The sequence below is a fragment of the Aspergillus affinis genome (genome assembly GCF_023601865.1).
Source record: "Aspergillus affinis strain CMG 70 chromosome Unknown NODE_108_length_126046_cov_85_726607, whole genome shotgun sequence".
In the NCBI taxonomy this organism is placed as follows: Eukaryota; Fungi; Ascomycota; class Eurotiomycetes; order Eurotiales; family Aspergillaceae; genus Aspergillus; species Aspergillus affinis.
The window spans coordinates 113,600-126,046 of NW_026515889.1; the positions used below are offsets into that span (position 1 = coordinate 113,600).

Here is a 12,447-nt window from a genome sequence, read left to right on the forward strand (position 1 = left end):
GATATTATCCCTATTTGTATATTACCTCATGTATCGCATCTCTTACAGCCACTTGATATAAGCTGTTTTGCGATTTTAAAAACGTTTATACGGAGGCAAGGTGGCGGAATATATGAGACTCAACATCAATTCGATTGAAAAAGAAGATTTCCTGGATATCTTTCCTGAAGTGCGATATGACACTTTTAAGGAGACTACTATTCGAAATAGCTTTTTAGCTACTGGATTAGTCCCTTTTAATCCGGATCATGTGTTAGAAAAGTTGAATATTCAGCTTGAATCTCTAATACCTCTTGAACTACTACCAAATCGACTGTTACCTCCTGAAGCCAGGGGGCTTTCCTGTACGGGAGAACGTTCCGGAGGATCAAGGGATCCTCTGCGGCAGGCATCCAGGAACATTCCTAGGGATCCTGCAGGCATTCCTGCCTGAAGTGTGACCTCCTGAAGTTAGGGAACTTCCCGGTGTGGAGGAACGTTCCAGAGGAACATTCCGGTTAGTTAGTATAGGATCTAGGGACCCTCCGGTAGGCATCCAGGAACCTTCCTAGATGCTCTGCAGGCCTTCCTGCCTGAGGCAGAGCCTCGGGCAGTATATAGAGCCCCTACATCCTCCCTTCCAGATAGCCTTTCTTCCCCATGGGAAAATTCCTTGACTCAGAGTCAGAAACAAACTTGTCTTATATTGAGCTCTTTTGTAGACCGTCACATGAAGCAAGCCCCAGGCAGTATATAGAGTCCCTGGATTCTCTCTCCTAGATAGCCTTTTCCTCCCTATGGGAAAATTCCTTGACTACGAGTCATAAACAAACTTGTCTTTCACTAAGCTCCTTTGTAGACCGTCACATCGACTACCATCTTCCGGCAGTGATAGTGACTCCAATTCTCTCTAGACACTTAAAAAGCTAGAGAAATCTAAATCTCGCATTGATTTAGGCCTAGAACCTTTATCCGATAATCTCTCTTCACCTACAAAAAGAGAGATTCAGTACCATTACAATATGACAGTCCGATTGTTTTATTACTATCTTTTTCTCTCCGATCGATGCCGCCAGTTAGAAGAAGCAAATAAGAAGCAAGCAAGAAAAAGAATAAAACATAAAAAGCAGATCGTTTACAAGGGTAGTCTGGGGAAGTTAGAAGAGATTCAGGATAATATTGGTGTTGAGAGAAACAGTAGTAGTGATTATATATCTTTGGATCCAACTTCTACAGAAGCTATAGTTGAACCTGAATTACCTCAGATGTCTACCATTCGCCGCGATTTTACTTGTTCTGGCTGTAGTACGAAAGGACACAGGATTAACCAATGCCCTGAGAGAGTTAGATAGTCAATCTTATTATTGTTTTGGTTCTAAATTTGCTGTTGAAAATTGTGATTTTTTTGAAGTTTTGATGAGGTGACCGGTCGGCCGGGAATCACGTTACCCAATGTCGGGAAGTGTGGCAGAAATGTGGGTCTACCGAAGAAGTGACTATTCAACTGAGTTATATGATCATATTCAAATGAATGAAGGTCTTGATTCTTTCTAACTACACGATAAAGAAGCCGATATTTATGTAATTTCAGGGGCTTCATGGTCGCCATAAATGAGCGGAATTGCACGATTTATCGTCATAAATCAATGCGGTTGCATGATCGGTCAAGCAAGGCGATGATATAAGCGGATTAGTCATATCCCGCGGCCACAGGAAGGCACTGAGTAAGCCCCCCATAACCGCGCCGGCCCGCATGATGATCACTAACCATTATTCAGCTTCGGCCTCAACTAACACCGAGTTTAGTCAACATCGGCCTTTCTGAATGCCTCTCTTTTGAAATCACCCTGGCCCAAGGGGAGTTAAATAGGCCAGATGAGAAGGCAACAATGGACTTGAATATAAGAATTCCATCAGAAAAATCATCGCAACCTCCAACTATCGAATTATTCCAAGTTTCAATCCAAGCCAACACCTGAACCAACTCCCGACAAAATGTCAAAACTCATTACCATCTTTGGTGCCACCGGCAACCAAGGTAGCTCGGTCATTCGAGCCATCCAGGCCGATCCCAAACTCTCGAAGGAATTCAAGATCCGGGGAATCACCCGTGATGCTAGTAAGCCCGCGGCCAAGGATCTCGTCGCGAAGGGCGTCGAAGTGGTCTCGGTACGTTACTCTTCCTATTGAGACTCTTCTATAGCTCGCGTATCTAACGAGAAACAGGCCGACATGTCCTCCGCATCGTCTCTCGCTGCCGCCATCGAGGGATCCCACACCGTCTTCCTCGTCACTAACTTCTGGGAATCCCTCTCCAGAGAAGTAGAGGTCGGGCAGGGCAAAGCGGTCGCCGACGCCAGTAAGGCCGCAGGCGTCCAGCACCTCATCTTCTCCTCCATCCGCAACGTCACGGAGATGAGCAAGGGTCGGTTGAAGCGGCTCGCTCATTTCGACGGTAAAGCCGAGATCGAGGATTACATCCGATCCAGCGGCGTGCCCGGCTCCTTTGTACTGGCAGGATTCTTCATGTTGAACACGTTCGAGATGATCAACAAGCAAGGCGACACGTATACCCTGGCGTGGCCTGTTGATCCTCATAAGGCGCAAATCCCTGTGTTTGATGTCGGAGATGATACTGGTATGTTGTGTTTTCTCAGTGACAATTTGAATATGTTGGCTGACCCAGAACAGGCAAATTTGTCATTGCGGCTATTAACCGCGGACCGTCAAACGAGCGGATTCTAGCGGCCACCGAGTACTACACCCCGGAACGTCTCATCGCTGAGTTCTCTGAGGTCACTGGACACAAGGCACAAGCTGTACAAATTCCTAGCGAGCTGTTCAAGAGCTTCCTGCCTCCCGCTGTGGCGGAGGAACTGAACGAGAACATCCTCCTGCTGGAAGACCCAGGGTACTATGGTGGCGAGAGCTTGGACGCGTCTCACGCACTACTAGGCCAGCAGAAACCGACTGGTTGGAAGGAATTCGTGCAGCGGAACAAGAGCAAGTGGCCTTGAAACCGCTGGGCCGGGTATAGGGACTAAATGCGAAGCTTTGGGTTATCAAATTGGGAAAAGAAAATATGTATGAATGCATTTAGGCAAATTTTCATTTAATAGTCGAAATCCAAATCGTCCTTTCAAAGCAGCAACAGGTCTAGATTAAACCCAATAGCGTGAAACGCCCATATCAACCCAAATAACCGGCCCACAACCCTAGACCTCCATCACGGAGCCCAGTGACCTCCACAAACCGCACCGATCCCTCGTTTCCCGCGACACCTTCCCCATCTCCGTCTCATGCTGCAAAACGAGTTGCTCTCCCTGTCCCCACTCCTTCCACTCCGGCGTCCCTGTCTCCCGAAACACATTCGGATCCAACGCTCTCACAAAACTAATAAAATAATCCATCATCACCGGCACGATGGCCGCATTCTCAGCAGTGTACGCCTCGTAATGCACGCCCCCGTATCCGACGCCGAAAATGGCCTCGGTCTCCAGCATATGTCGCACGCCTAGCCCCATGGCATCCATGGCCGGATCATGCAGGTTGAACAGGTATTCCCACACCTGGCCGGTGGATCGCATCATGGCGTCCGCCATGAACGTAGCGGGACAGGTGAATGCAGCGTCGCCGTAGGCCGCCGACGCAGAGGGGAAGTATGCTGCGTGTTGCGGCATGGGCTCTTCTCGAGGGTAGGCCTCGTTAATCGCCTTCAATTGATCGGGCGAGAGACGGGGATAGTTACTATTGATGAACGCGGAGACTTCGGCTGGGGTGGAAGCATTGTATGCGAATTCAGACCCGTCGTCGGTGTTACTTCCCACTAACAGCGGCACTTTGAGATATTTATCGCCATCGAAGAGATTGTACAGACTGTCTGGAATGATGTCCCCGTCTACGACTGGTAGCCAGTACCATAGTGGTAGGGGTTCGTCGGAAGCACCAGGAAGAGGATGTAGCACGTTCGCCTGTTCCAGGGTGGAGATGTCGAGAGACCGGAGACAGGAAAGAATGTTCGGAGAATCTGAGCATCCGGTTTCATTGGCGAACCGGTCGAATTGGGATTCAGCCTCCGCCACGGTGGGCTGGGCAGGCCAGAAAGGACTCTCGGCGACTGCACCGACGAACAGTCCGTCGTCGCGGCCTCCGTATGCGGTGAGATGGTGGGCTACAGAGCCACCGCCCGCGGATGCTCCTTGGATTACGACGTGGTCTGGGTTTCCACCGAACTGGCTTGGGTTAGTACTACAAGAAGTTTGGTCGAGGGTGCACATGAGGTTGTACCTTGCGGATATGTTGCCGTACCCAGCGCAACGCTTTTCGTTGATCCAAGAGACCTGCGTTCAAATCACCATCACGACGGACCTCCTCGCTAGCCAGAAAGCCGAGGGCTCCGACGCGGTAATTGAAGTTGACGAAGATGATGTTGTGGCCAGATTCGCGGATCACGTTGGTGCCATTGTAGTTGGGATCGAAATTGGTTGCGTACCCTCCACCCTCGATGTATACCCAAACAGGTAGGTTTGTGGCGTTCGCCGGAGCGAACACATTAATATATAGACAATCTTCTGATTTCTCAGCAGAGACCTCCTGTTTGACGCCGAGACAAGATGGCCCGAACTAGATCCATGTCATGAGCCAGACTGGATTGAAAGATTGGGAGTGGCTTACAGTGAATGCATTTTGTATAGACGATTCCTGGACTGGGTCTCTAGGAGCACGGAATCTCAGTTCTCCTAGTGGTGGAGCAGCGAAACGCATGCCAACATATTGCTCTATTCCTGCGGAAAGCCTCACGCCTCGATAGGTTGAATATCCTAGATCGACCACTGGGGAGCCAGCAGGAAGGGCAGATGCCAGAAGGGGCAATAGAAGCCCGTAAAGAACCTTCATGATCAATACGGTTAGTTGAGAATCTCTAAAATTACTTTCTGACTACGACAGCAGCTATATATGATCTCTTCGGGAGACATAGTGGCCTGCCATTTTTCCTGCAGACTTCAACAGCCAATGCATTAACTCCTATTACTATTGATATGAAAAAGGACCGAAGTCCCCTGCATGAGCGCAGCTCGTGCGACTCTCGACCTCCCCCTTGCGCGGCTGACAATAATTGCCAATAGTTCCCACAAGCCAGACAGGTAGCCATTGACCACTACCTACTGCGCACCCAAATTCTTGATCTGCTCGATCTCCTTCGCGTCATCGAAAATACTGTCCCAGGTCATCTGCTTCCACCGCTCAGGTCTCTCCAGCGCGTCCACGAAATGCTTCATCGCCAGCACCAGCTGCGCGGCCCATTTCTCGGGAATAACGCCTCCACACCCAGTCGCCATGGGGGACATGAGAATCCGATTAATGCGCTTTCCTTTCACCTTCCCCTCTCGTACATCCCGATTCCACCGCTCCAACTCGCACAGCAAGCTCCAGACACACTTGTACACGATCTCCCGGTCCCAGGTGACGTTCTGCGGCGTGCGCATGGTCGGACAGATCGCGACCCATTGACAGCCCCAGGGGTTCTTGCCGTGCAGTTCATACGGAAACGGGACGAGGGTGCATGTGCCGGAGGGCGCGAAACCTCTGTATCGATCGTAGAGAACGCGTTGCGCGGCATCCGTTAGCGTGTCGTAGGGATAGTCGGGAAGGCAGAAGACGCGCGAGATTGCATCGTCAAAGGCCCCTTCGAGCCGGCCGTAGCAGTTGGCTGGGGACACGACCAACTGGTAGGACGAGGATTCGGGGAGCGACCTCAGGGACTCGTTTTCAACCGTGATAGTGATCCGGGGGCCGGATTGGTAGGACGGCCAGAAGATAGACAGCGCATGATGAAATGCTGCGCTGTGCTTGTTCTCCATGCAGAGGAGGAGGATGTCTGGGATGTCTTGGAGAGGCATGATGTGGTTTGAGATGGATTTGAGAGTTGACGGTTGTGAACAGATTGTGAACAGATTGCAGTTGCAGTTGTCTGGTAGTTGTCGCCTGGGCAGCTTCAAGTTACAAGACTGTGTTCTGTTTGTATAGTGAGTGAGTGAGTGAGTGGGGCCTGAGAGGGCCAATGAGGGCCAATGAGATCCTATTTATATTCCGAGATCCCTGGCCTGATGTTACAACGTATTCCGCTTAAAATTTAAATTCATTGAACATTCTTCTTCGTATGAGGATTTCCGGAACTTGCCTTTAGCAAAGGAGTCATACAGATCCATGGTTATCCCCTGAATTGGATCTCCATGAGTAAGTGCTAACTACGAAGTGATAAGTGATGTACTCCGTAGCGCCACCATCCCAGCAACCCCGCAATCCGGGGTCCCAAGGATCTTCAATTCCGCAGTCTCCAGAGGATTGGCAGAGGACTGGATGTGATGTACCCCTGAAAGCCTGAATGAAAGCCTGAGGTTGCAACCCGCCAAGCCTTCCCCTCCCTGCCGCTTCAAGGCAGCAACGCTTTCTTCCTCTACGATCATCTCGATCATCTCCCTTAGTTGGTTTCATCCATATGCCAGCCCAGCCATAGCGTCCCAAGTACTGTTCTCCGCGGGGGCTCCAAAGCCAATTTGATTCTATCCGAAGTACCCTATACTGTATCCCCCGAGGCCGAGACGGAGTTCGTTCTGGATGTCATTCCAGATCTCACTGTAGCACGCGTCTATGACGAACTCATCCAGAATGAACGTCACAAGTACGAGTTTGATGCGGACGGGGTCGGTTGCAGATTCTGGGTTTCGAATCAGATCGATCTGTTGCACCGAGTTGGGCTGGTTACCAGTGTGTCGCAGGTCTCGGCTGCTAAAGCTGGAGTACTCAAGCTGTGGCCGGACCAGACTCCGCACCCCCTGGACCAGGGAGCTTACTACTAAAGGCTGCCTGTTAGAACGGATTAGCTTCGGCAGTGTGTGCAAGGTTATGACCTTCGGTTCGTTTCTTTATGTTCCGGGCGGAATTAGCATCGAACGAATCTGATTGACGCTCTTATCATCCTATTATCCCATAACAAACCAATCAACATGGCCATGCCCATTTTATAAGACACTTCTAAGCTTTTTAACATCATAATCAGCTACTCTGCAAGTCCCGGCGTACCAAGGATTCTTGATTCCGCAGTGGAGAGCCGAGGGATGATCATCCTCGCCACGAACAGCCATCAACAACACGAGAACAAAGAGAACCTCAGCTTCCCCGCATTTTCCTAGTGACTTTAAGTTATCACAATTCCGCCCTGATTCCGCCAGGCCCAGTAGATAAAGACGTCAAAGTGGATGATCCTCGAGATAAGTTGATAATCTCGGAATTTGATAAGCGTTCCGGTTATCAGCATGTGCCCGTCCAGCCCTAACTATGTACAAGACGCTCATGATGCGCCTGTCATCTGGATCCTCTCGTCCTTCCTATACCATACTCCTGGTTAACCATGGACGCGAAGACCAAATCCCCCCATAGTGTTCCGCAGGTCGAGCTGGCCACCGGCCAGGTGGTCGGCCTGCCTGAGATGCCCATGAAACGGCGTTTCAGCATCCTGAGTATCATTGCCGTCGGGTATAACATCTCGAACAGCTGGGTGGCAATTGCATCTAGCTTTGCTATTGCCATCCAGTCGGGCGGGGCGCTCTCTTTACTATATGGCATTATCGCTGTCACCGTCGCGATGCTGGCTACCGGGTTGACCCTGGCTGAGCTGGCCAGCGTCTACCCCACTGCTGGCGGACAGTACCATTTCACTTCCATCTTAGCCTCGGCGCGCTGGAGTCGTGGTCTCTCCTACTTTAGTGGCCTGGCAGCGGTTTTTTCATGGCTTACCTTGGCTGCGTCCATCGCGCTGGCTGGTACGCAAGCCCTCATGGCCATCGTCATTCGATGGCAGCCAACGTACCAGGCTCAGTCATGGCACTATTTTCTGGTTTACCAACTTTCCAACGCGGTTATTGTTCTCTATAATATATTCCTAACTAACAAAACCCTCTGGGTTTACAACATCGGCTGTATGATCCCTCTCCCCTCGCTCCGCCGGCTTATCTTCGACAGCCTCTAACCAGAACACCAGTTCTACTATCCATATTCACCTTCCTCGCCATCACCATCACCTGTCCCGCTCGCTCCGCCATCCATGTCGACTCCGGTCAAGTATGGACACACTTCGTCAACGGCTCCGGCGGCTGGCCCGACGGAGTCTCGTTCCTCACCGGCCTCTCTACGCCCCAGTTCATGCTCTCCGGTCTCGACGCGACACTGCATCTCGCAGAGGAATGTCTAGAACCGGAAAGTATCGTGCCTCGTGCCGTTCTCGTCACGGTTTTAGTGGGGTTTCTGACTGCGTTTCCGTTCTCCGTGGCTATAATCTATAGTGTGAAGGATGTGGAAAGCTCGTTGGAGTCGGTGACAGGGTGAGCTTGTCTTCCTCTCTTCTATCCTCCCACCCTACCTGATATACACCCCATGTCCTCCATGTCCATACAAATCCCATTCTCGCCAAAAGACCCTCCCAACCGTACACATACTCACTAACTAACCCAATCCCCAACCAACCAGTTTCCCAATCTATTTCATCTGGGAAAAAGCCACCCACTCCCCCGCCGCCGCAACGGTCTTCATGGCTGCCCTCTTCGCCGTCTCCTGCATCGCTCTAAATGCCGTCCACCAGACAGCCTCCCGCATGACGTGGTCGTTCGCGCGCGACGACGCCCTCTTCTACTCCCATCGTCTGGCACACGTGAGCCCTTCCCTAGGTGTCCCCGTGTTCGCCCTCATCTTGAACGGTATCGTCGTTCTCCTAGTGGGAATCGTATATGTTGCTTCTTCGACGGGTTCGTATTTCTTTCATTTCCTCTCCTCCCTTCCCCCTTTCCTCCCAGCCGTCATCTCACCATAATCTTACCCCAATTCCCCATAAAAAGAAAACTGATGAGATTGAATAGCCTTCAACGCATTTATATCCACCACCGTAATCGTCGCCCAAATCTCCTACGCCGTGCCCGCCTTTCTCCTGCTATTCCGCCGCTCCGACCCCTCCTATCTACCCTCCACGCGACCATTCCGTGTCCCTGCAGTCGTGGGCTACGTGTCGAATGCTCTATGCGTTATCTGGGCGGTAGTGTTGTTGGTGTTTTTTTGTTTTCCGGCTACACTGCCGGTTCGGGCGGGTGATATGAGTACGTTCTTTCTTTATCTTTTCTTTATTGTTACCCTTGTTTTGCTCTGGGGAGGATATGTGGACTGGACTGGAATGTGGTTTGCTGACCAGTGTTTGTTGGTTGGTAGATTATGCGGCTGTCGTGTTGGGAGTGATGGTGGTGCTTGGGGTAGTGAATTGGTTTGGATATGCGAGGAGACGATATCATGGGCCGAGATTGGAGTGATTGATCCTTTTTTTGTCTACTTTGGATTTGGAAGGATGCTTGCTATGAGTATGATTATGATGAATGTATGTATGAATGTAGGACTTATGCCTGATGTTTGTAGTGATTGATGCCTTCACGTCTTACACTGTCTTTCTTTTCTCTTCTATGTCTGTCTTTCTTGTCCTGTCTAAACGAACACAAACACATTTGTAGTTAATCCAGACCATCCTTCCTCCCCATAAAGAAATCAATAAAACAAACGTTCATCTCCAACCACACATCCACCTCTCCGATATCTCCGTCCCCATTCTCACAAGACAACTTCCTCCCCACCCCCAAGCCTACCAACTTACTCAGTCTTCAAAACCGCCACACTCAAATTCGGCAAACTGAACTCATAAACCCCCTTCTTCCCCGCCCTCACAGTGGTCACCTTCTCCCTCACCACATTCTCCCCACCGACCTTGTTCATCGCGAACGGGTCCGGCGCGCTCAACACGGTCAACTGCGCCTTCGTGCCGGCCTGGACGCCCTCGAAGGAGAGCGAGACGGGGACCTCGGCGGTGCTGTTGTAGACGGCGGCTTTGAAGATGCGGGAGTTGGTGGCGTTGTCGAGGCCGGTGGCGTAGTAGAGGGGGCCGAAGGAGGAGGTCGAGGTCGAGGGGAGGGTGTTGGTGATGTGGGTGTGGGAGAAGAGCTGGATTGCGGGGGTTTTTAGTTAGTGGTTATTCTAGTCTTTTCTGGGTGGGAGGGAGTATGTGGGGGGGGGGGGAAGATAGTAGGAGGGGAAGGATGAAGGGGGCGGATAGTGTTAGGTTGTTTCATAACGTACATTGTATAAATGCCAGCTTGCGGATCGGGCGGTTTGAGCTGGGTCAGCGTTGAAGGCGATAAAAGTAGGAGACCACTGGTAGTTATCAAGGTTCATCAAGAAAGGGGCCTAGATGAAAAGGAATTGTGATTAGTACGCAAGCTCCAAGGTCTCAGAGGCTCAGTCTGCAGCAAACAACATACATAGGTCGTTCCGATAATCTTGTCAGCATTTCGCTCGGCGCCCAACAGAAAGACGGCTTCGGCGACGGTGCCGATCCACCACGGATACAGGGAGAAGTTGGTGTCGCTCCAGTCAATACCCTTGCCGTTGTTGAACTCGGTGGCAGCGATTTCGCCTATCCAGCAGTTAGCAGGCCCACACTCAAACACATAAGAGATGATAGAGCGGACGCACCAAGCAAGAGCTTGTGCTTGGGATCGAACTGGTCGAAGAAGTTGAACCGGGTGACAAAGTTGTCAGGCACGTCGTATAGATGGTAATCACCAGCCGCGTCGCCCGGCAGAGTCATGTCGACTGTCGAGGCAATGACCACCATGTCCGGGTACTTGGCTTTGATGGCGTCGTAGAATGCTTGGAATCGGTACGACTTGTACGACGACAATCCGTTGTTGAGGTTATCTTCGTTGCCAACCTCGACGTAACGCAGAGTCCATGGTTCCGGGTGACCGACCAAAGCACGCAGAGCGCCGTACTCGGTGTCTGTGGAGCCGGTAAGGAACTCAATTTCGTTCAGCGCGTCTTGTACGTAGAAGTCAAGGTCGGCTTCGGGGATCGCGTCGCCGTTCAGAGCAAACCCGGCCCAGACGGCGAGAACTATAATTTATTGCAATGAGCCTGCTGCCGATTGTCCAAAGAGCGGGATTTGACTTACTCGGCTCGATTCCTAGATCGTCGCACCATTCCATGTACTCAACCAATCCCAGTCCGAGACTTTCCTGGTATCCCCAGGTGGTGTCACGGCCCGGACGGTCTTTCAAGGGTCCGATGGTCTCGTTCCACTTCCATCGGCCGGCGAGAAAGTCACCTTCGAGGTTGTTTCCACCGGGGAATCGCAGAAATTTCTGCATGTTTTAGTCAGCTCATAATCCTCATCTCTATTGAGGACAGACTTACCGGGCCAAAGTCTGCCATCGCCTGCATCAAGTCCTTCCGAAGACCATTAGGTCGGTCATTGTAGGTTGGAGGGAACAGACTGATAAGATTAAAATCGAGCGATCCCTCTGCTGTTTTCTGTTCCCGAGTCAGCAATCTCCGTCATATTTACCAACGAGCTGACTTACGGAAGCATCAAAGCTGATCGAGAATGTGTTCTTGGTGTTAGGTGCGGCCTTGCGAGGCGTTAGGGTGAACTCATGCTGCGTCCACTCGCCGCGCACGCTCTTGGACTTGACCTTAGTGCTGGCGAAAACTTCTCCCGTGGAGTTGGACTGGATAGATGCCGTAAAGGATCCCTTGTAAGCCCCCTTCACGTAGAATGAACCGGTATATTTCTGCTTCTTCACATCAATACCCCACCAGCCCAGGTTCGTCAGACCGGCCTTGCCACGGCTGCCTTTGACATTCACCGAGGTTGGCAATGCAGACGATAAGGGCTGGCTGAGGTTCTTCAGAGCCAAGGTTGACCCATCAAGGGGGATCCAAGCATCCAAGGTAGAAGGATATCGAGAACCTCCTTGGAAGGCTCGGTTGCGGATCAATTCTGCGTACAGACCTCCCTCGCCACAATGGTTGATTTCCTGAGAAAGTCAATCGCTCATACTATTACATGAATAGGCAGGATATGAATACCTCTTCCATAATGCCATACTGCAGATCGCTAGTAACGTTGCCACCAGATTTGGCAACCGTGATCTTAACTGCAGCACTGCAGGCCGCCAAAAGTGGCAGCAAAAGGCACTTGCGAACCATCTCGATGACTCCACAAAACACTAGGGCTCAAAGTCACTGCAATCTGCCGATCTTATTCCCAGTCACTGGCAAGGTTGCAGGAGGACCGGGCGATCCCAGACCGGTTATATATGCATGCCTCGCCTCGCCTGTCGCTTTCCCATCCGTAGCTGTGTTTGCCCCCTCCCCACGGCCAAGAGCCCTCCGCATTTTCGTCCGCCTTGTGAAAGAGGGGACGATTCATGAAGCAAGCCAGCAAAGGTAGCTCCAAAGAATCTACCAGAATTCCCACGATTTCTCCTTCTGGCAAAAGTCCAGAGGGGGGGGGGGGGGGGGGGGGGACGAAACGGGAACACACCCTCCCAAGCCTTGGGTGGCGGGGATTTGTTCGGAGAATTGGCCCGGATTGCA

The 12,447-nt window shown here is 51.3% G+C and overlaps 6 protein-coding genes across 6 annotated transcripts; 2 read left to right on the forward strand and 4 right to left on the reverse strand.

Annotated features, from left to right (window-relative positions):
• Positions 1 to 1,974: 1,974 nt before the first annotated feature.
• Positions 1,975 to 2,996, forward strand: KD926_000346 (NmrA/HSCARG family protein; the record flags this gene model as incomplete). Its single annotated transcript, XM_053104295.1, has 3 exons — positions 1,975 to 2,148; positions 2,206 to 2,617; positions 2,671 to 2,996. The coding sequence occupies 3 exons, from the start codon at positions 1,975 to 1,977 to the stop codon at positions 2,994 to 2,996; spliced, it is 912 nt and encodes a 303-aa protein (XP_052952448.1).
• A 198-nt stretch (positions 2,997 to 3,194) lies between these two features.
• Positions 3,195 to 4,875, reverse strand: KD926_000347 (alpha/beta-hydrolase; the record flags this gene model as incomplete). The annotated part of the gene is made up of 3 exons (XM_053104296.1): positions 3,195 to 4,211; positions 4,267 to 4,602; positions 4,654 to 4,875. The coding sequence occupies 3 exons, from the start codon at positions 4,873 to 4,875 to the stop codon at positions 3,195 to 3,197; spliced, it is 1,575 nt and encodes a 524-aa protein (XP_052952449.1).
• A 266-nt stretch (positions 4,876 to 5,141) lies between these two features.
• Positions 5,142 to 5,879, reverse strand: KD926_000348 (uncharacterized protein; the record flags this gene model as incomplete). Its single annotated transcript, XM_053104297.1, has 1 exon — positions 5,142 to 5,879. One exon carries the CDS (start codon positions 5,877 to 5,879, stop codon positions 5,142 to 5,144), a length of 738 nt encoding a protein of 245 aa, XP_052952450.1.
• A 663-nt stretch (positions 5,880 to 6,542) lies between these two features.
• Positions 6,543 to 7,124, reverse strand: KD926_000349 (uncharacterized protein; the record flags this gene model as incomplete). Its single annotated transcript, XM_053104298.1, has 2 exons — positions 6,543 to 6,846; positions 7,063 to 7,124. 2 exons carry the CDS (start codon positions 7,122 to 7,124, stop codon positions 6,543 to 6,545), a joined length of 366 nt encoding a protein of 121 aa, XP_052952451.1.
• Positions 7,125 to 7,390: 266 nt separating this feature from the next.
• On the forward strand, positions 7,391 to 8,845 carry KD926_000350 (putative choline transport protein; the record flags this gene model as incomplete). The annotated part of the gene is made up of 3 exons (XM_053104299.1): positions 7,391 to 7,958; positions 8,021 to 8,360; positions 8,506 to 8,845. The coding sequence occupies 3 exons, from the start codon at positions 7,391 to 7,393 to the stop codon at positions 8,843 to 8,845; spliced, it is 1,248 nt and encodes a 415-aa protein (XP_052952452.1).
• Positions 8,846 to 9,663: 818 nt separating this feature from the next.
• Positions 9,664 to 12,057, reverse strand: KD926_000351 (alpha-L-arabinofuranosidase A; the record flags this gene model as incomplete). Its single annotated transcript, XM_053104300.1, has 8 exons — positions 9,664 to 10,011; positions 10,147 to 10,254; positions 10,329 to 10,483; positions 10,543 to 10,962; positions 11,021 to 11,210; positions 11,263 to 11,379; positions 11,430 to 11,885; positions 11,938 to 12,057. The coding sequence occupies 8 exons, from the start codon at positions 12,055 to 12,057 to the stop codon at positions 9,664 to 9,666; spliced, it is 1,914 nt and encodes a 637-aa protein (XP_052952453.1).
• Between the last annotated feature and the right edge of the window lie 390 nt (positions 12,058 to 12,447).